Source organism: Leuciscus leuciscus (assembly GCF_965113295.1).
Source record: "Leuciscus leuciscus genome assembly, chromosome: 5".
In the NCBI taxonomy this organism is placed as follows: Eukaryota; Metazoa; Chordata; class Actinopteri; order Cypriniformes; family Leuciscidae; genus Leuciscus; species Leuciscus leuciscus.
Genome location: NC_138729.1, coordinates 5,096,282 through 5,117,750, shown reverse-complemented (window position 1 = coordinate 5,117,750; position 21,469 = coordinate 5,096,282). Strand labels below are relative to the sequence as shown.

General features: G+C 37.9%; 1 protein-coding gene across 7 annotated transcripts in view; it reads right to left on the bottom strand.

Moving 5' to 3' along the window:
- dlg4a (discs, large homolog 4a) overlaps positions 1-21,469 on the bottom strand; it is a 187,008-nt gene that overhangs the window by 70,831 nt on the left and 94,708 nt on the right. For all 7 annotated transcript variants that reach the window (XM_082170942.1, XM_082170945.1, XM_082170946.1 and 4 more), the window contains exon 3: positions 12,956-13,012. In XM_082170942.1, the coding sequence (XP_082027068.1) occupies positions 12,956-13,012 (57 nt within the window). The remainder of the gene's footprint in view (positions 1-12,955; positions 13,013-21,469) is intronic.

The following is a 21,469-nucleotide window of genomic DNA, read 5'->3' as shown; positions in this document are numbered from 1 at the left end:
GAAAGTTCTTTTTCGTTGTTCACGTGGAGGTAAAAAAAAGAAGTTTGAAATATGTAACCAGTGGACAGGTACACTGTTAGTGACCGTCCCGACACTGCCCATTCTGCTGAGAGTGACGTTTAGTTCAATATGTAAATATGAGCTGTGTGCTTTTCTCTCAATAACAAAATAAACACAACAAAAGTGACATCAGTGAGAAAACAGCAGTTAAGAAAGCATCTGATCATATGTGGAGATGTTTGCACAAGCTCTGCAATTCAGCGCTTCAGTCCTCCAGTCATGTCACGTTTATTTATATACCGCGTTATACAATATTGCTTTGAAGCAAGCAGCTTAACAGTATTAAACTGTGACAGTGTCACTTTCAATTAGAATTACAACTTCATCTTCTTCTGTAAAGCAGCTCTCCAGTGTGTTCATGTTTTTACTCACGTCTGACCTCTGTTCCTCTGAACAGAAGAAATAAACCAGAGAAGATTTACGCATCAAAGAAGGCGGAGCCTCAGAGCCACACCCACCTATTACATAATCACCACGGACCAATGGTGATGCGAAGCTGTTTACCAGCCTAATACCCCTTTTCCACCAAGGCAGTGCTGGTGCCGGTTCGGAGCTGGTGCCTACTCGCGAACCAGTTCTTTGTGTTTCGACAGCCAAAGAACCGGTTCTCAGCCAGGAAAATTGGTTCCAAAGCGGCACCAACTCTTTGCTGGACTAGAACCGTTCTTTTACCACATCATGCCTATGTCGGGGGCTGGGGGTGGGGTTATTGTCGAAACTTCTTCTTGAACGTAACCTCCGTCTATAGTAATCCAGACGAGCAGCACAAATGTGTTCTAAACGTCTTCTTCTGACCCCAATATAGGATCGCAAAGCCAGGAGAAACATTTGCAGAAAGACGATGTAGTCCGCCATTGTAATTGTTATGCTTGAATTTGGCGCAATTGTTTCTAGGAAAGCTAAGACGTATGGCAACGTACACAGTGACGTAACGACGTCGTTCGCTGGGCTCTCTAGTCAGTGGAAAAACAAACAGGTTCTGAGAAGGTTCGCAAGTTGAACCAACTTTGAACCAGCACCAGTTTCGAACCAGTTCTTTTTTGGTGGAAAAGGGGTATAAGTGAACTTTTCTGGAAAGTTTTGAAATCTAGAAACAAATTCCAAACGAAGTTCATTTGGGCCTGAATTTGTTCAATATGACGTCACACTAGTTTTTTCTTCAATATCGCTTTAAATATATCAGGGCTTTTAATGTCCCCAACAACCTCTTGTTATCAACCGCTTTTTTCATGATAAGTAAAAGCTTTTTAAAAACACACAACATGGTATTACTGATGTATTTCATGTCATAGAATAAAAGTTGAATATATCTTGAACTTGTTTTCACGTTTAACCAAAAACACATTGACTTCAGGACGATGGAACTGGAAATGCTAAAATGCGAACTAGTTTTGGCTAACACAAACATCGCTCTAGCACTTTAATACCATCTGAAACCACCAGTGTCCCACTGTACTTTCCCAGCACTTCTGTAATGGTGTCCTAAAATACTCAGCAATACTCTATTGTGTATTTCCGGTTGATTTGCAGAGAGCGCATGTCTTTAGTCTGATTCTATTGAAGCTGACTGCACTCCAGAGTATTACACATGCTAGCATATATCATCACACTGGTTCATATTCACTATTGAGGAGACACCCAGTTTTCCAAGAGAAGACTGAATCATCCAGCTCAACTTGGAAATGCACGACAGAAATGTCCTCTGGGAAATAAGACCTATGATAATGACCTGCTTTTAACTGCTTCCCCTTATACATTAATATTGCTTAAAGGTTGGAGGGTTGTGGTGCAGAAGAGGCGTGAGTGTCAGCAGAAATCTCTCTGCGTATCTGATAGATGCACAACGCTTTTGCATAATAATGGCAGGGTCCGAGGTTAATGGACGCAAAGGTAAATACAGAGAAAGATGAAAAGAGTGTGATGAAAATAAAACAAAGGATGTATTTGAAATGGAAAAGTATATTTTAAGGGAAGCAGTATGAAGTTTGTGTTCAGAGCCCTTAAAAAAAATTATACTTTAATATTAATCAAAAACTTTTATTTTCCCAAAGACAAAAACATTCATACAAAGTAAAAAAGATTTATTATAAATACCATATTCTTAATCGGTATATTTTCTTTAATGTAGGTCAATATAACATTTCTTGATTTAATATATTAATATTAGTGTTGGTCAAGATAATATTTCTTTTACAATTTAATTTAGCCATAAACAAACGCTAAATTAGCTATAACGAGAGCAGAATTTTCACTCAAGATAAAACTAAAAATATGTTTAATTTAGTTCACTTACTATAAATAAAGACAACTTGTGTTGTGGTGTCCTTTTAAAATATGCATCATAATTTTTTGTTATGTAGAAAAAAATTATAAAATATTTTCATCAGTCAGTGAATCTGTCGAGTGTTCTGAACATCAACACTGGTGTCAAGCGAAAATAATATTTAAACAAAATAGTTTATTTTAATTTGTTCTATGGTTTTAGACAAACTGAACAAAACCATGATTTTCGATCAGACCAAAATAAAAATCCACTTTTAATAAATGACACGGTCATTTAACTTTTTCTGTGAGTGTATGAACCCTTAGCAAAAGTTTGTCCAAATTAGTGTTTTAGGTACAATGGACAATTCAGACTCTGAAACCTAATTCACAGTTTTTTTGTTCATACTGCCAAAAGTTACAATCTTTTTGCACAAAATGTGAGAAATATCTAACATAATGTGTGAAATAGCATTTCTGAGATCATAACTGTCACTTGCTGAATTAAACATGCAACGTAATGAGGTCATGTGACAATAGTCACTGTAAAGTGCATGCCAGCTGAACTGCTTTGACCAAAGGAAACACAAATGCCCCACGATGCATTTCACCACAAAACCGTTTTCCAGTGCATACACACAAGTATTACGTAAGACACTCCCGAGTTGAAAGGCTCACCTAAATGAGAAATCACATGGGCTTTACTCTTCTCTCCTTCTTTATCCCAGTCCTTCTCTCTGCCTCCATTTTCATCTCAACCACCCACTCTCTCTCTCTCTCTCTCTCTCTCTCTCTCTCTCTCTCTCTCTTGCGTTGGAGGATCCCCCAGACCATTTGTCTCAGCAAAAGTCTGTTCAGTAATTACCTCAGAGCTGCAGGGACAACTTTAAACATTCATTAGTGAGCAAGAACCTTTGAATAGACATAGAAGCCTCTCTCACACACACACAACTGCAAGTTTTTTAGTAAAAGAGTGGTGAAAAAAAATGCAAAAGATGTAGAGAGTGTCGAGTGTAGTGCCTAGAGGAGATCATTGTAGCAAAAGGTAATCAAATCACTTCCAAACACACACATAAAGAGCTTTCCTGAACCTGTGGTGGGCGATGAGCAAGAGTGAATCCTGAGCACATGAACACAACACACACACATGCACACAGGCCGCATAATGTCCCTACAGCTGCCATAGGACGGAGAGCAGAAGAAATCAAATAAAAAACTGCATTTCAAGATTTTCTAAAGAAAATCTCAGTGGCGCTTGCCTGTGAAAAACTGGCTTCCGGGTGTTTTGAGTTGCGATAGTGTTATTATGCAGTTGCTAAGGTATTCTGAATGGTTGCTAGGGTGTTTAGGTGGCTGTTCAGTATATAGTTATAATTCATTCACATAGTATAGTATAGCATTGTCTGAGTGTGTATATGAAGAGTTCAGATGCAAAAGCCTCTAAATGCCATCTGAAATTTTCTTATAGAATGATCATTTTTTATCAAGCTCGTATATTTAAATTCAATAATTTCACTTAAATGGCAATGAAGATTACCTATTAATTGTCATTTAAGTTAAATGACTGAACTTAAATATACAAGCTTGATAAAAATGATCATTCTATAAGAAAATTTCAGATGGCATTTAGAGGCTTTTGCATCTGAACTCTTCATATACATTCACCATTCACTTTATTAGGTATACCTGTTAAACGACTTAACACAAATATCTAATCAGTGATCAGCAAATCACATGCAGCAACTCAGTGTATTTAGAGATGATCAAGACGATCTGCTGAAGTTCAAACTGAGCATCAGAATGAGGAAGAAAGTGATTTAAGTGACATGCCATGGTTGTTGGTGCCAGACGGGCTGGTCTGAGTATTTAATCTGATCTACTGGGATTTTCATGCACAACCATCTCTAGGGTTTACAGAGAATGATCCGAAAAAGAGAAAATATCCAGTGAGTGTCAGTTCTGTGGGAGAAATGCAGTGTTGATGTCAGAGGTCAGAGGAGAATGACCAGACTGGTTCAGCTGAAATATATAGATGGAGTAACTCAAATAAACACTCGATACAACCGAGATCTGCAGAAGAGCGTCTCTGAACACACACCAATCTCTGAACGCTCAACACGTCCAACCTTGAAGCAGAAGAGCTCCAGCAGCAGAAGACACACACCGGTGTCGCTCCTGTCAGATGAGAACAGCAAACTGAGGCTACAATTCACACGAGCTCACCAAAACTGGACACCAGAAGATTGGAGAAACATCGACTGCTCGGAGTCTGGATTTCTGCAGTGACGTTCAGATGGTCGGGTCAGGATTCGGTGTAAACAACATGAAAGCGTGGATCATCCTGCGTCGTATCAGTGGTTCAGGCTGGTGTGTGTAACAGTGTGTTATATATTTTCTTGACACACTTTGGCCCTCTCAGTTCCTGTACCTGAGCCTTAAACCCTATTCAGACGGGACTAGTGTAACATGGAGAGTAGGCCTGTCGCGATAGTCAATAAATCAATAAATCGCACGATAAAAAAAAAGAGCTCGATAATTTTTCCGGCCACGATAATTCCATTTGCATGCTTGTTTGTTTTCCTCGTCTCTCTCTCTCTCTCTACCAAAGAGACTGGATGACCACTCTCGGTTCCTTAGCGTATGGAGGAGTGTGAACCCTCTTGTCAGTCACATGGTCTTTGTATGGGAAAGCGGGACTGTTTGCGGCGACTGCCGGGAGAGAGAGAAGACGCTAGTTGTGAGTTGGAGGGGAAAAAAAGAAAAAGATTGAATTGGTTTCAAAGCCAAACGCGACAGCTGCCGGTGTGGGAGCACTTCGGATTCAAACCGAATGATCGTGGTGAACCACTTAACCTGAGCGAGCCGGTAGTCGAGCCCAATCTCATGAAAATGCGTATCTATACCACGAATGTTATTTCTCGTGCCATTTATACGCCCAAAATAGTATTTGCGTGCATATGATACGCACTTTATGGCGTGTAATACGCACGCACTCCTCACCCCTAATCCTAACCAAGTATGGATACACGCAATAAAGTGCGTCTCCGTCTTCCCGACAGTACACAATCACTCGGGCGTTTAGTCGACAAAGTAACAGGAGGACAGTGCAAAATGGTGTGATATGGCCTGATTTTATTTGTTTACAAAGGTCCTAACCGGCAGTTTTGCCTCTTATGGAATGTATCACTATTTATGTCTGAGCCTAATGTTTAATATTTTTTGAAGTGCAATTTTGTTTACATCCATTTTATTTATTGTTTTTGGTATTTATTCAAGTGAATTTTTTTGTTAACAGACACTGAGAGTCCATTGCTTTTATTGTTTTTGGTTGTTTTGTTCATTTTTTGTGGATATTTAAAATGTTTTCCGTTTTCAATGTTTAATATTCTTTAGAAATAAAAGTTTATAGATCTTTGAAAAGGTGTACCTGTATTATTATGCCATTATCATTATATTAGATAAAAATGGTTTCAGAACGACAATATTATCGTTAATCGCAATAATTTCTTGGACAATTTATCGTCCAGCAAAATTTGTTATTGTGACAGGCCTAATGGAGAGGTGGGGTATAGTAATAATTACCAGAGCTTCTCTGTGATTTTAGTCCCATCTGAAAGTGCATCTCAGTAATCATCACGAACAATGTCAGTAAAGATTACGCCGACTTTTACCTTAAGTAAAAAGGTCCGGAAAAATGACCTCAGGTAATACTAATCCTGTGCGAGAGACGCTTGAAAAAGCATCCAGTTGCGTTCTAGACGCTGGGACGAGTCTGTGGCAAAACTCAAGTGTTTCACACACACCATTCAGATCAGAAAGAAGATCGAAAGCACTTGTTAGAGGCACGAAACATCTTTTAACGTTAGGTAAGTGCCTATTTCCAACACAATCCAATCTGAAGTTAATTAATACATTGTTTGATCGGACATAACTGTTGTTTGTGCACGTGATATCAGGAAGCAACGTAATACACACATGACGACAGGAGTGATGGCAATGTGTAAATCGAGTTACTTCCCACTTCTGCTCGTTTTACTGAGATATCTTATCCCATGCGAATTGGCCATTATTATAACATACGTCCTGTGGTAAAATTACATTACTCCATCTACCCTTGTAAAGTTAATCCCGTCCGATTACTGACCATGTCCAGTCCTTTATGACCATCTTCTGATGGACACTTCCGGCAGGATAACACACTGCCACAAATCATCTCAAACTGGTTTCTTGAACATGACAGTGAGTTCACTAAACTCAAACGGCCTCCAGATCTCAGTCCAGTAGAGCAGCTTTGGGATGTGGAGGAACGAGAGATTCACATCATGTCTGAAAATCTGCAGCAAATGTGTGACTCTATCGTCAATATGGAGCAAAATCTCAGAGGAATGTTTCCAGAGCCTTGTTGAATCTCTGCCATGAAGAATTAAGGCAGTTCTGAAGGCAAAAGGGGGTCAAACTCAATACTAGCAAGGTGTACCTAATAAAGTGGCCGATGCGTGTACAGTATCATTGGTGATGTCCATGCAAGCATTACAGAAAGCAGTGTCCTCTCAGTGCCCTTACTGGCACACAGACAACAGGCTGGCATAGACACACACACTGGTGATCTGATGCCAACACTCTCCGTTTAGCCACCTGGACACGCCATTAGTGACACACTTTTAAAGGAACAGGCAACGATAAAGGTTAACGATGAGCATAATAACACTGAAACCGGGGTAAAATCACTGTAACAAACTTCCTGCTATTTTTCTATGCCAGCCTATTTTCTCTAAAAATACAAACTGGCCTGACCAACAAATATTAGATTTGGAAATGAGTTCCCAGCCGAGCATTTAACACAATAACTAAAATGTGATTCATTTAATGAATTATCAGTTTGAAATTGCTTCTTGCCTACTGGTTCATTCTTAATCTTTTGATTCCCATGAACCTTTCAGAGTGGGCCGAATTAAATCCAGATCTATACAGTATCAGGGGTGTGTAAACAAGAGCCAGTTATGAACTCCCTCCATTTCCCTCAGGACTCATCCTCACTTCCATCATTTACTCATTCCTTCAGCTCCTCTCGTTCTCATCTCACACCATTTCCCCTGTAGTGCATCACATCTCCCTCTCCTTCAATTCTAGAGTTTTTCATGATCTCAGCGCTTTATTTATCTATTAGAAAAAAAGAACAGTATAATTAATTAATTAATTCCACTATTCCCATATGCATTTTTATTATATTTTTGCTTGTTTACACTCACAAAGCAAGTTGTGCTTTACCATTAGGTATATATGCAAATCAAACCGGCAGCCAATTAGAGGTCCAGTGACATCAGAGCTTGTTACGTAACAGAGCCGACTCTGTTCATATTCGTCCAGTGCAGCAATAAACACACACACACACACACACACACACACACACACACTCACACATATTCATATGCATACTAAGGCATACACACCCACTAACTGCTTTTTACTCCGTGCCATGAGCGTACAAATGAGTTATGATATACTAATCTGATTGAACGAACACTAATGTGTGTTCACCCAGTGTTTCCTGCTAAATCTACAGCGGCAGAAGAAATGTGGAATTAATGCCAGGATATTTCTATTGTGATCACATATAGTGATCTTCATAACTTATTACACGACTCTTTGGAATATTTGATTCTATCTATCTATCTATCTATCTATCTATCTATCTATCTATCTATCTATCTATCTATCTATCTATCTATCTATCTATCTATCTATCTATCTATCATTCTATCTATCTATCGTTCTATCTATCTATCTATCTATCTATCGTTCTATCTATCTATCGTTCTATCTATCGTTCTATCTATCTATCTATCTATCTATCTATCTATCTATCTTTCTATCTATCTTTCTATCGTTCTATCAATCTATCAATCTATCTATCTTTCTATCTATCTATCTTTCTATCTATCGTTTTCTCTCTATCGTTTTCTCTCTATCTATCGTTCTCTCTCTCTATCTATCTATATCCATCTATCGTTCTCTCTCTCTATCTATCATCTATCAATCAATCTATCTATCGTTTTCTCTCTCTGTCTATCATTCTCTCTCTCTATCTATCGTTCTCTCTATCTATCTTTCTATCTATCGTTTTCTGTCTATCGTTCTCTCTCTCTATCTATCTATCTCTATCTATCGTTTTCTCTCTCTGTCTATCATTCTCTCTCTCTCTATCTATCTATCTCTATCTATCATTCTCTCTCTCTATCTATCGTTCTATCTATCTATCTTTCTATCTATCTATCTATCTATCTATCGTTCTCTCCATCTATCAATCAATCTATCTATCGTTTTCTCTCTGTCTATCGTTCTCTCTCTCTATCTATCTATATCTATCGTTCTCTCTCTATCTATCTATCTCTATCTAAAGTTCTCTCTCTCTATCTATCGTTCTATCTATCTATCTTTCTATCGTTCTATCTATCTATCAATCAATCTATCTTTCTATCTATCTATCTATCGTTCTCTCTATCTATCTATCTATCTATCTATCTATCTAGCTATCGTTTTCTCTCTCTGTCTATCGTTCTCTCTCTCTATCGTTCTATCTATCTATCAATCAATCTATCTTTCTATCTATCTATCTATCTATCATTCTCTCTATCTATCTATCTATCGTTTTCTCTCTCTGTCTATCGTTCTCTCTCTCTATCTATCTATATCTATCGTTCTCTCTCTCTATCGTTCTCTCTCTCTCTCTCTATCTATCTATCTATATCTATCGTTCTCTCTCTGTCTATCGTTCTCTCTCTCTCTCTCTATCTATCTATATCTATCGTTCTCTCTCTGTCTATCGTTCTCTCTCTCTCTCTCTATCTATCTATCTATCTATATCTATCTATCGTTCTCTCTATCTATCTATCTATCGTTTTCTCTCTCTGTCTATCGTTCTCTCTCTCTATCTATATCTATCTATCATTCTCTCTCTCTATCTATCTATATCCATCTATCGTTCTCTCTCTCTATCTATCTATATCTATCTATCTATAGTTTTCTCTCTCTGTCTATCGTTCTCTCTCTATCTATCTATCTATCGTTCTCTCTCTCTATCTATCTATCTATATATCATCTATCTATCTATCTATTGTTCTATCTATTGTTCTATCTATCTATCGTTCTCTCTATCAATCTATCCATCTATATCTATCTATCGTTCTCTCTCTCTGTCTATCATTCTCTCTCTCTCTATCTATCTATCTATATCTATCTATCATCTATCTATCTATCATCTATCTATATATCATCTATCTATCTATCTATCTATCTTTCTATCTATCTATCAATCTATCTATCTTTCTATCTATCTATCTATCTATCTATCGTTCTCTCTCTATCTATCTATCTATCTATCTATCTATCGTTCTCTCTATCTATCAATCTATCTATCTATATCTATTTATCGTTCTCTCTCTCTGTCTATCGTTCTCTCTCTCTATCTATCTATATATCATCCATCTATATATCATCTATCTATCTATCTATCTATCTATATCTATCTATCGTTCTCTCTCTCTGTCTATCATTCTCTCTCTCTCTCTATCTATCTATATCTATCTATCTATTGTTCTCTCTCTCTCTGTCTATCGTTCTCTCGCTCTATCTATCTATCTTTCTATATATCTATCTATCGGTTGTTCTTTCTATCTATCTATCGTTCTATCTATCTATCTATTGTTCTATCTATCTATAGTTCTATCTATCTATCTATCTATAATTACATAAGTCTTTTGTACTCCTCACCCATCCATGTTCTCTGTGGATGAGTGTTCGGTGTTTGCTGGTTCTTGTACCCTGCTGTGTGTGTGTGTGTGTGTTCTCCTCATCTCACCACATCCTACAGCTTGTCATTTAGAAATGGAAAACGAGTGTGTGTGTGTGAGAGGGAGAGAGAGATGGAAGCTTAGGAAGATTTCACTTGCCTCCTTGGCACTTCAAACGTGTTAATATCATCAGCAGCAGTTCCGTTGCTATGGACACCAGAGTCTCACTGTCTCAACCTGCTGTTTAAAATGTTTGAGTGCTGTGCGTGTGTGTGTGTGTGTGTGTGTGTGTGTGTGTGTGTGTGTGTGTGTGTGTGTGTGTGCGCGCCCTTACGGGAAAGATCCTATATTCCCAGTCAAATCTATTTTATATCTCAATTGTTTCTCCTAGGCATCAATGAGATTAAGACAAGAAACTACAGACAAACCCATTGTTTTTTTACACTAATTTGTCAATTTTGAGATTTTGAAGTATTTTGTCTCCAATAACATGTCTTCTTTTTAGAGTAGTAGAAATAAACTCTTCTCTTCTGATGATGTTTACTGGTGCGAGGGCGGAGCAACCTGTCACTCACATGAGATCCACCAATAGCAAACCACCACCATCCAATCACTCCCCATGAACAAATCAAGCCTCGCCCTTCATTTGTTCTTGTTCGAGAAGCCGTTTTACTCACATATACATCACAATAGGGAAGAATAGACTATCGCACCTTCAATTTCATGAGAGAAAATCAAGTCTCCTCCTTCTGTTTAGATAAGGAAACGATCCCAATAATTTCACGTTTTTCCTACAGAGTTTCAAGAGATCTCAAACTGTACTCAGATTTGCTCTAAAGTCTAAGATGAAAATATGAAGTCCAGAGCCAGAGCTAATTTTATCTGCCTCAACGATTGATGTATTTGTGTCTATTTTTAAAACCTTTAAGGCATTTTAGACAAAAAAATCTAAAACAAAGTAGATACGTCAGTCAAAAGTTACTCTTTGAAACATAAGCTCAGTTTTACTGCCACTGGCCAATCACTTCCTGTTGATATTCCTGACAGTGACAGACCGTTAGTGAACAGCTGACAGCACACCGCCCTCTACAGGAGCATTTAAGGCACTACAGTAACTCAGAGAAAGAGAAAGATGGGTCAATACACTGAACAAAAATCCTAACGTATATGGCAATAAATCATTGCCATTTAAAAAAAAAAAAAATTGTGTATATTGGAGTATAAAATCAAAATGAGATCTTTCTCAGACTTGTTTTCTCCTCCAGTAACTGAAGGAACATTATTAAAAATGATTATCTGACAGTGTTGATTAGTTGATGCATTTAGCACTTTGTTTTAATAAAACCTTAATTCTAGCCATCCAACACAGAGCACACGTGTTATAAGAATATTTGCATCACATTGAGATGCGTTAAGCAGATCTAGAAGGAAACAACATTGTTCCAGGCAGATATATGAGCTGTCAGAAATAATAAGCTGAAACTGTGTGTGTGTGTGTGTGTGTGTGTGTGTGTGTGTGTGTGTGTGTGTGTGTGTGTGTGTGTGTGTGTGTGTGTGTGTGTGTGTGTGTGTGTGTGTGTGTAAAGTTGATACTCTGCAGCAGAGTCATGAGTTTGCTGATGTGGGTCTGACAGCACAGAGAAAATGATGACTTCAGGCGACAGAGAAATACCATATAGAAATATGAAGGAAGCTACTGTGAAAACAACCTGACATTGATGCAATACAGAAAAAAAAAAACTGTAAAAATGTCTTTATGTTAAAACGCCAACTTTTGTTTGCATCCATTTAACTTGTAACAACAATTTCTGTCATTTCTACTTGTTGAGTTTTGATGTTCAACTTCATTTTCTTTATCAGTATGTAAATTCACAAAAGTGAAATGACCTTAACTGCAGGTTGTACATTTTTACCGTTTTTTACAGTGTGTGTGTTTGTGTGTGTGTGTGTGTGTGTGTGTGTGTGTGTGTGTGTGTGTGTGTGTGTGTGTGTGTGTGTGTGTGTGTGTGTGTGTGTGTGTGTGTGTGTGTGTGTGTGTGTGTGTGTGATGTAATTTGGCCCATGGCATTTCATACAGACATACTCTTAAGGCGATATATATACACTACACAGGAAATCTTAAATGCCTGATTATGCGAATATAAGGCATGAATATATTGAAGATATTATAAACATTAACTTGACTTAAATTTGACTTGACAATTCGACGACCCAGTTCAGTGACCTTTATGAAGATAATAACAATTAAACAATCATGATAATGCCACTGTGAAGAACAATGTCACAAAGGAAGTGTCATTCATATTTTTTTCCAGTAACCATTGTAGAAATGGTAATGATGAGTTTGACTTGATTATTAACAATTTTATTCACATTCCCTAGAAGTTCTCATAAATATATATATAATTAAACGGTTAAAACACAAAAAATCAAGATGTAAAACTGAAATCATATTTTTTCTCCTCAATAACTAGTTATTTTTATAGTTAAACATACAAAATCTTGAATCTCATAGAATCACAAAATAAATGTATCAACATTCCCAGTTTCTGTTCATAAAAAAACTTGAAAACAAGCAGCGTTGTCATAATTACAGCAGAAATACCGTAGGAAATCTATTGTGTTGGACAATGACGGGCCTTTGAGTAAAAAAAGGATGAGAAACCAGAAATATGTGGATTAAAACTGATTGTTTGGGTGAGATATTTCCAGAGTTATAATGATGAGATCAAATGGCATGAAAAAGGATGATGGAATGATCACAAACACAAGCAGTTCCTGCAGACTACAGGTGCAGTTCTGCCTCCCGGACAGCAGGGGCAGTAACGCACGAGTGCTCTTACCAGTGTGGAGACCGCAGACGTGTACAGAGGCGTTTGACCAGAGGACAGCAACACTGGCTGTGAAAGAAAGAAAACAGGAGAGGAGGGCGGATAACTCAACAACAAACCAATAGGATAAAAAAGCATTAAATCAGAGATTAAAGAGCAGGCGCATTTGTAACTTGAATTTGCGTATTCTCGCATATTCACAGAAAACGGCTTACTTCTGTGTTGCAAAACAAGATGGACACAAATAAAGGGATAGTTTTACCAAAAATGAAAATTCTGTCATCATTTACTCGCCCTCAAACCTGTATGAGTTTCTGCTGAACACAAAAGAAGACATTTTGAAGAATGTCAGGACCAGACACAGATGGACCCTGTTGACTTCCATAGTATGAGGGGAAAAAATACTGTGGAAGTCAATGGGGACCATTAATTGTTCTTCAGCAGAAGAAAGAAATTCATACAGGTTTGGAACAACTTGAGGGTGAGAAAATTATTTTTATTTTTGGGTGAACTGTAAACATGCATCATAACGCATTATAAAGCATTGAATCTGCTATCTACAGCAATAATATAAATGTACTTTAATACACTGACTATATGGTTTTAAAATGACTATAACAGTCTAAATGAACTTGAATCACACAGAATTGTTGTAAAATTTCAGATTTCATGACGAATCGAATTTAGCGAAAAGAATCAATGTATTTAATGACTTTAATAATTACATTCTTACACCATTTTTTTATACTGGAGAATTCAGAAACTGTAAATATTTGACATACATGTACATGGTATAAGAAAATGCTGCAAATCTGTGATTGATATTATCTGGTATTTTTAAAGAAATCCCCAGTTAGTGTTGGCTCGTCTGAGCAGCTTCATCCCGTTACAGGGACAGATTCCATGATCTACAGGACACTGACGGAAAAGTCCTGAAGCTGCTGTTTGTGCATCTCTAGCTATGGGTGTAAATTAGGAAACAGGAAAGTGAGAACAGACCCAGAAAGTGAGGAGGTTTTTCAATCATTTAAAGACAATTAAGTGAACGTGGAGCGAATTTGTGATGTTGGTGTGTTTGCCATGTTCCCGGCAAAATGAAAAACTTTACTAAGAAATATTCTAGAAAGTTTAGAGTAGAATGAATTTTTGTGTTTTTTTTGTTGGTTGTGAATTTATAGAATATTATTGTCCTCAAATGCACTTTTCACCCTGTTAGTCTGTTGTAATATCTCTTTGACTAATAAAAAAAAAGTTATCTGACAACAATTGACATAACTTTTTTTTTGAATGTAGCAATAATTTTATGATTTCTGTGAAGAATATAATATGTCTGGTAAACACTTAAACACTTCAATTATTATTGCATATTAAACATATTATTATTATTATTATTATCATCATCATTATTTACAGGTACTGCATAACTAGGAATTGACCTTCCAGTGTTAGAAAGGTAGAAAGCAATAAAAGGAAAAGTCAAACATAAAAATACAAAAGTACAGTCTGCACTATGTTTGTTTCCTATTTAGAGGGACACAAAAACACAATGTTGTAACTTTGAAAACTTTGGAAAAGTATGGAATCTGATTTGAGTAATTTCCAGGTCTGGATAAGAAATGGATAAAAACAGAGTATGGAAAAATATTTGGTTACACTTTATTTTAAGGTGTCATTGTTACAGTGTAATTATATATTTAAGTACTGAGTAATATTAAGCAACTGCATGTGCTTACTATCGGGTTAGCGTAGGATTAGGATTTAGTTGAGGGTTAATTGTATGCAATTATGCATAATTTACTGTTATTAAGTACATGTAACATATGTAACAAGGACACTGTCAAATAAAATGTTACCAAATATTTGTGTTTCCAGACTATTGCCCCTTTTTAGATGTCTAAAATATAAAATAAAGAATTTCTAAACATGTATTATACAAGCTGTGTTTAAAGGCAAAGTGGTTCTTTAGTAATTGTCAAACACGACACATTTTCATTACTCTAAACGGTTTGTCTTTACCATAAGCGACTCTCTTTTGAACTTGATCAATATTTATCAATTAATCAATATTTAATCAAATGACACTCAAACCAGCAAATGATCTTCTAAATCAGACAGTACTTTGCTGTTTGGTGATTGTGCAACATCAAACCACGATTACAGTATCAAACCCATGTGTCAGAGGTGTTTTCTAGTTTCTAGAAAATTAAGTTTCTCCTCATCATGCAAAAGAATATTATCACTTCAAGAGAAAAACCCCCCAGAAAATAAAAGTATTCACAGATGATAATTTATCAAAAATAACGCTGTATGAACCATTTATGTTAAATTTGGTCTTAAAAATCTACAGAGAGGTTTGGAAAAGTTTGAAGTCTGGAAAAGTATGGAATTTGGAAATGTTAAATGTGTCGAGCGCTGTTCTATGCCGTACCAGCAGGTGGCGATGTTGCTCAGTTTTGAGTGATTAAACCGCTTCAGGTATTGCTTCCCCGCATGATAAATCCTTTACATGTATGAAATGTTGTGGTTTCCAAAAATAAACTCCGAAGATAAGAGCTCTCCACAGGCAGATGAAAATCTCACATTATTACACATTCCCTGAAGCTTCGGGATGATGGCTCACTCCTTCTGAACCCCTCGAGATTCATCCCTGACCCAAATCCATCCTGAGAGCTCAATGATTGAAAGATTCCCAAAGGAATGTGTCTCATTTTCTCCAATTTCCTACTCCTTTATTCACAGATGCATAAATACTGTCAAACACTCCAGAGGTGTGCTGAAGTTCAACAATAAAAATATCACTAATTAAACCAAACTTTAGACATTTTATTAGATACATCTCTGATCAATCAGGATACCTCATTCTAACTGGTCAAATGCAGGATTGCTCGGTTAAATATTTTGTATAAGTGGCCATTGCAAATCAACCAGACTTCAAGACTGTGCAAGTTTCCAATCTCGTATACTCTTCACTTGTTTTAACATTATAAAATCATCTGAACTTGAATATTTTGTCCATTTATTTAATAATTAGGTGTGTGTCTAAGTAATAAGTGAGACTATGTACAGTCAGCCGGTCATAATTGCAAAATAACCCCTGATGACGGAGTGACTGCACATTACAGTGTCCTATCATACGGTATGGCTGAATTCTTGCTTCTGATTGGTGGACACACATTGATTACAACAGCACAGGTATTGCATTACGACTGCATTACAGTTTCATATCACTTTACCACATTCTTTCTACATTTAGTCATTCCTCATAACTATAAGTAACTTGTCAACTACATGTCAACTAACTCACATTAGAGTATTAGTAGACTGTTAGGGTTCGGGTTAGTAGAATAAGTTGATGTGTACTTGTCTTACAAAATTAGGCCACATTTACACTGCAGGTCTTGATGCCCAATTACGATTTGTTGACTCTAAGATTTTTTTTTCTTCTTCTTTTAAAAGTGACCCATATCCGATATCTGCATTTACACTATACACTTGGCGAAACAACCCAAGGTAGACGCACTGACCCGGAAAAGCTGAGGCCGAAAAGGAAGTAAAAACTGCTTGATTTGCAACGGACGCAGACGAAACGATAATACATGTTTTTGCTTTCCAGACCATCTTTAAAGGTCAGCAAAACATTGGGTTAAGCATTCGTCCTCCATTGAGACATTGAGAAGAGTCATGTGATCACGGTTGGTGTCCACCTGAATTCGTCTCTTTTTCAATGATGTACGACTCGCATTGACAGAGGAATATCTCATCTGTCCGCTTACATGGCAGACGCAAATGCACGTATACGATTCATATCCGATTTATTTCCACATATGAATGAGGCCTGAAACTGATCTGAGAATATCAGAATCCGTGTGCTTTTTTCCTGCTTATATGTTCATGGGTCATATCCGAACTGTGTCAGGAAAAACGGGAATTGGTTCACATGAAGCATGTAATGTAAATGTGGCCTAATATTCAGTAGAAAGTCTGTTGTCGGACCTTCAAAATAAAGTGTAGTTGGTAGAAAGTCTAAAGTGGACCATCAAAATAAATGATCAGTTTTAAAATTCTTATTTAATAGTTCAACAGTCCATAGTAAATTTTTTCCCATTTGAACCCAAATATATGCAATAATATCACACCTTATTATCACATTTTAAAGAACAGCCAATATAAGACAGCTCTGTTCCATAACTAATAGAAATACTAATCAAAATTTGAAAATTACTCCCAATGTCTTTTGCAAAAGGATGCGCTATTCCAAAAGGAAATGAGCATAATTATATTAAAATGTAAATTCTAAGGCATTTGCTATGTATTTTTATGCTTCTTATTTTTATGCTTTGTGTGACATGAAAGATTTGATGTAGATTGTAGACTTTTGCTTCTTGACATCAAGACAATGTCCTTTTTTTTTTGTACGTACATGTACAAATGTTTTAGTGAAAAACACTGTGGAAAACATGACTTTATTATTTTTAGATTGTATTTTAGTTTGTACATGTAACATTTGGAATCTACTTGATAGTGATGCTTCTCTGATTAAAAAAAATTATCGCAGAGAAAATGAATCAATATCGAGCCACATACTAAATATCATCACAAGGCTGAAAAAACATCTGGTAACAATTTTGTATGCATATTAATAGTTTTATTTTTTATTTTTTTTTAAATAATGTCTATCTTGGTCTTTGTATGCGTTTCCTTTCACTAACAGAATTTTCAATAAAAAAAGGCATTTTATTTAGCTACCTCATCCAGCCTCACTGTATCATATTCAAATCGATGTGTTATGAAGCTTTTTGAGGAGGAACATAATTATTTTCTTCTCTGAACTGGTTGAATAATAACAGGAATAGCATAAGGAGGCATGTAGGAGATCTGATGTGTCATATGACCACATGACAGTGATTCGTACTGTGTGTGTGTGTGTGTGTGTGTGTGTGTGTGTGTGTGTGTGTGTGTGTGTGTGTGTGTGTGTGTGTGTGTGTGTGTGTGTGTGTGTGTGTGTGTGTGTGTGTGTGTGTGTGTGTGAGTATGTGTAATGCAAAGTAAACGGCATGTATCAAATAAATATACAGCTGGGACATAAGGAAAAATAAATGTACTGTACATCTTACATATAAAGATTATACTATGTAACACAAAAATTTTAAAATTACTTACAAATCTCCGTCTCCATTAATAACTACACTCACTGCCCTAGATATTTGTTTAAATACAAAAGAGTAGTGATGTACAAATGCACGGATTGAGCTGCATCAATTATAGAATTTAATAATTACTATAATTACGTTATAATTATTATAATACATACAATTATATTTGGTCTTCAGAATGTTTTTGAAAATACGTACACTTTCCATGTTGAATTGTACAGTTGTGTAAGCATTCATAATCAAATATTTTTTGTGCAAATGGTTGTACCCATAATAATGAGCACCGATAATGATCATGATAATTTTGATTTGTTTGTAATGCACTGATACTGGTGGTGATATTATTAAAGCTCTACAGTATTGTTAACCAAGGGATGCATGTGGAAGTTTGCGTGTTGTGTTTCACAGGCATGTTTCACATGAAGACAGATGGTACTACTGAGAGAGAGACAGAGAGAGAGAGAGAGAAAGAGAGAAAGAGAGAGAGAGAGAGAGAGAGAGAGAGAGAGAGAGAGAGAGAGAGAGAGAGAGAGAGAGAGAGAGAGAGAGAGAGAGAGAGAGAGAGAGAGAGAGAGAGAGAGAGAGAGAGAGAGAGAGAGAGAGAGAGAGAGAGAGAGAGAGAGAGAGAGAGAGAGAGAGAGACAGAGAGAGAGAGAGAGAGGAGGAGTGGTTTGGTTTCTGACCTTCATATATCCAGCCAAACGCCCTTGACACACAGAACACAAGAATGTAAATGAGCTTCATGCTAAAGTGATCTGACACAAATCATATTAGTCAACTGCTAAGATGCATAAATAAGAACATATGTTACACATGTTTGTATGTTTCGCTCTAATTAGTGGATTACCGTTCATCATCTGGCCTGGATACTAATATGATTGAGTCAAAAATGGTGGCTAGTGTCCCTAATGCATGGTAAATTATTTACAAGGTCATTCTTAATGTCATAAGTATATTGTGTGTCAGTGTTTTGGGAAATGTGTTGTTTTCTGCCCCATTTCTTCAATCTCTCTGTAAGCATCACTAATCTCTCACATATATTTGCATACACAGTCAATGTTTCTCAACGCTAATACTGATTTTTTTTTTTTTTTAAGAAGAATCTCACATGAATACTTTCACTGAAAAATTTAAATCTGTTATTATTCATGTCAATTGAAATTGGCTTTTCTTTGTCTGTGGAATACAAAGGTGTCACGTATGGGTTCAGGAAGACTGAAGAATCAAGTTCCAAGACAACGTTATAATTAATTATAATTACCTTGTTTCAGCTACCTCATCCAGCCTCACTGTATCATATTCAAATCAATGTGCTATGAAGCTTTTTGAGGAGGAACATAATTATTTGTCTTCTAATGATTTCTTTTGATATTTGTCATTTTAATGATAAATATCCACAAGTAAGGCACACAGGCAGGGTAACACACACACAGGGTAACAGAGAATGAATGTGAGGGACCTTATATAGCAAACACAAATAAGGATGATTAATAGAACACAGATGACACATATGAACTAATAATGAGGAGCGGGAAAACTGAACAAAGGAACACATGATGAACATCATATGAAAAAGTTCATAATGAAACTAACTGAACATAATGTGACATATCGCCCCCCCTCCAGCAAGGTGGCAGAACAGAGGGAGGGCCGGAGGGGGCTTTGGAGGAGGAGGAGGTGAAGGTGAAGGGATGGTGAGAGGCAGACAACACAAAAGGATAGTGATGGCCTGACGACGATCCCCTGACGGCGATGGTGGTGGTTGGCCGATGAAACAGACCCCGAGCTCCCCAGTGCCGACAGCCCATGGCGGAGTCGAAGGAGGGAGGAGCTAAGACGGTGTTTTGGTGGCTGACGGCATCAGGGGAACGACCGATGTCGACGAGGCCAATGGATCCCTAGGCGCAGATCGAGAGCCGATGGCGCTGAGCGGAGTCGCAGGTTCTGGAGGCCTAGGTGACACCATGGCGACAAGCGATGGAGGCGGAGCCAGAGCAGCCGAGGACTGGGGCGATGATGGTGTGACCAAGGACAGAGGTGTACCCGACGGGAGGGAGGAACTGCCTGCAGCCGAAGGGGTGGAGAGTCGGCGTGTAGCGGATGGCCCGAAAGTCCGTGGCGAAGGCAGTGTGACGATAGACCATGGAGGAGCCAGTGGGACGAGGGAACCCGGAAGAGCCACTAGGCTGAGGGTCTCTGGTGTAGCCGAACGTGGGAGGAGACAGTGCGGAGCCGACAGGTCGAGATGGAGGGAAGAGGTCGAAGGCGAGAGGCGGAGCCGCAGGATCCTCTGGGACAGGCGCTGCTAGTGATTGCATGACCTGCAGCTCGACGTCCTGGCAGGGCATCTCAGAGACGCAGGTTAATGAAAACAAAAGCTCCCAGTCCAAAAACAGTAGTTCTTCAGAACAAACTAGTTGAATATTGTCCAGACAATTCTCATGGTCCACAAAGGATTCAGGTACCGGGTGGGATAGGGTGGGAACCGACAAGTCTCCATAAAAGTCCATCAGCCAGTCCTCACCTTCCGTTCCCTCGATCCCTGGTGTCGTGGGCTCACACACCTGGTCAGATTCACACTGTGACTCTCATTCGTCGCGGCGGGTGGTTTTGCTCAATCTGCGGGGGGGCTCTCGTGACTTCTCCACGGTCGTCTGGGTCGAAGTTTGCTCTGGGTCTGGGACGTGACGCTCTCCAGTAGTGGTGCAACGGATCATCATCGATCCGTGATCCGTTCGGATCAATATCTTCGGTTCGGCACTCACGTGATCCGCGGATTGATTGATGAAAAAAAAGTTGTGCGCATGTTCAGTCCACACACAGCGTGGTCATGGCGAGCGTTATGAACCGCAGAGAGCGTGACGCCTCATTCGCGCCGCAAAACCTCCAGACGTGCGTAAACGCGTCTTTACATTGACTTCACATTGAAATCACTCGCGCCAGACGCTCTATTCCCGTTTGGTGTGAACGCAGCATGGGTGACGGCGAGAGAGAGAGAGAAAGAGTGCCTGCGAGTGCGAGCGAGCAAGGTAATACGTTGTCAAATATGTTTAAACTTAAATGAACTACACAAGTAGTTATGTCTCTTTGTATTAATTTGTCCTGTTATTGACATAGGCCTAATGCGCGTCATTGACAAAATGCGCAACCAGATGTTCGAATAATTCGAATATGTGTTTTTTAGAGGGAATATTCGAACGTCATTTTTGAGCAATTTTGACAGCCCTATATGACAGTGGAAACACATAAAGCATTGGTCCATGTTTAAAGGAAGGAGATGTTGCACTTTAAGTTGCACTTTTTATGTTGCACTTTAAGTTGTTTTTCATTAATTATGTTAAAAAGAAGATATTATGCCTTGTGCACTTTAAGT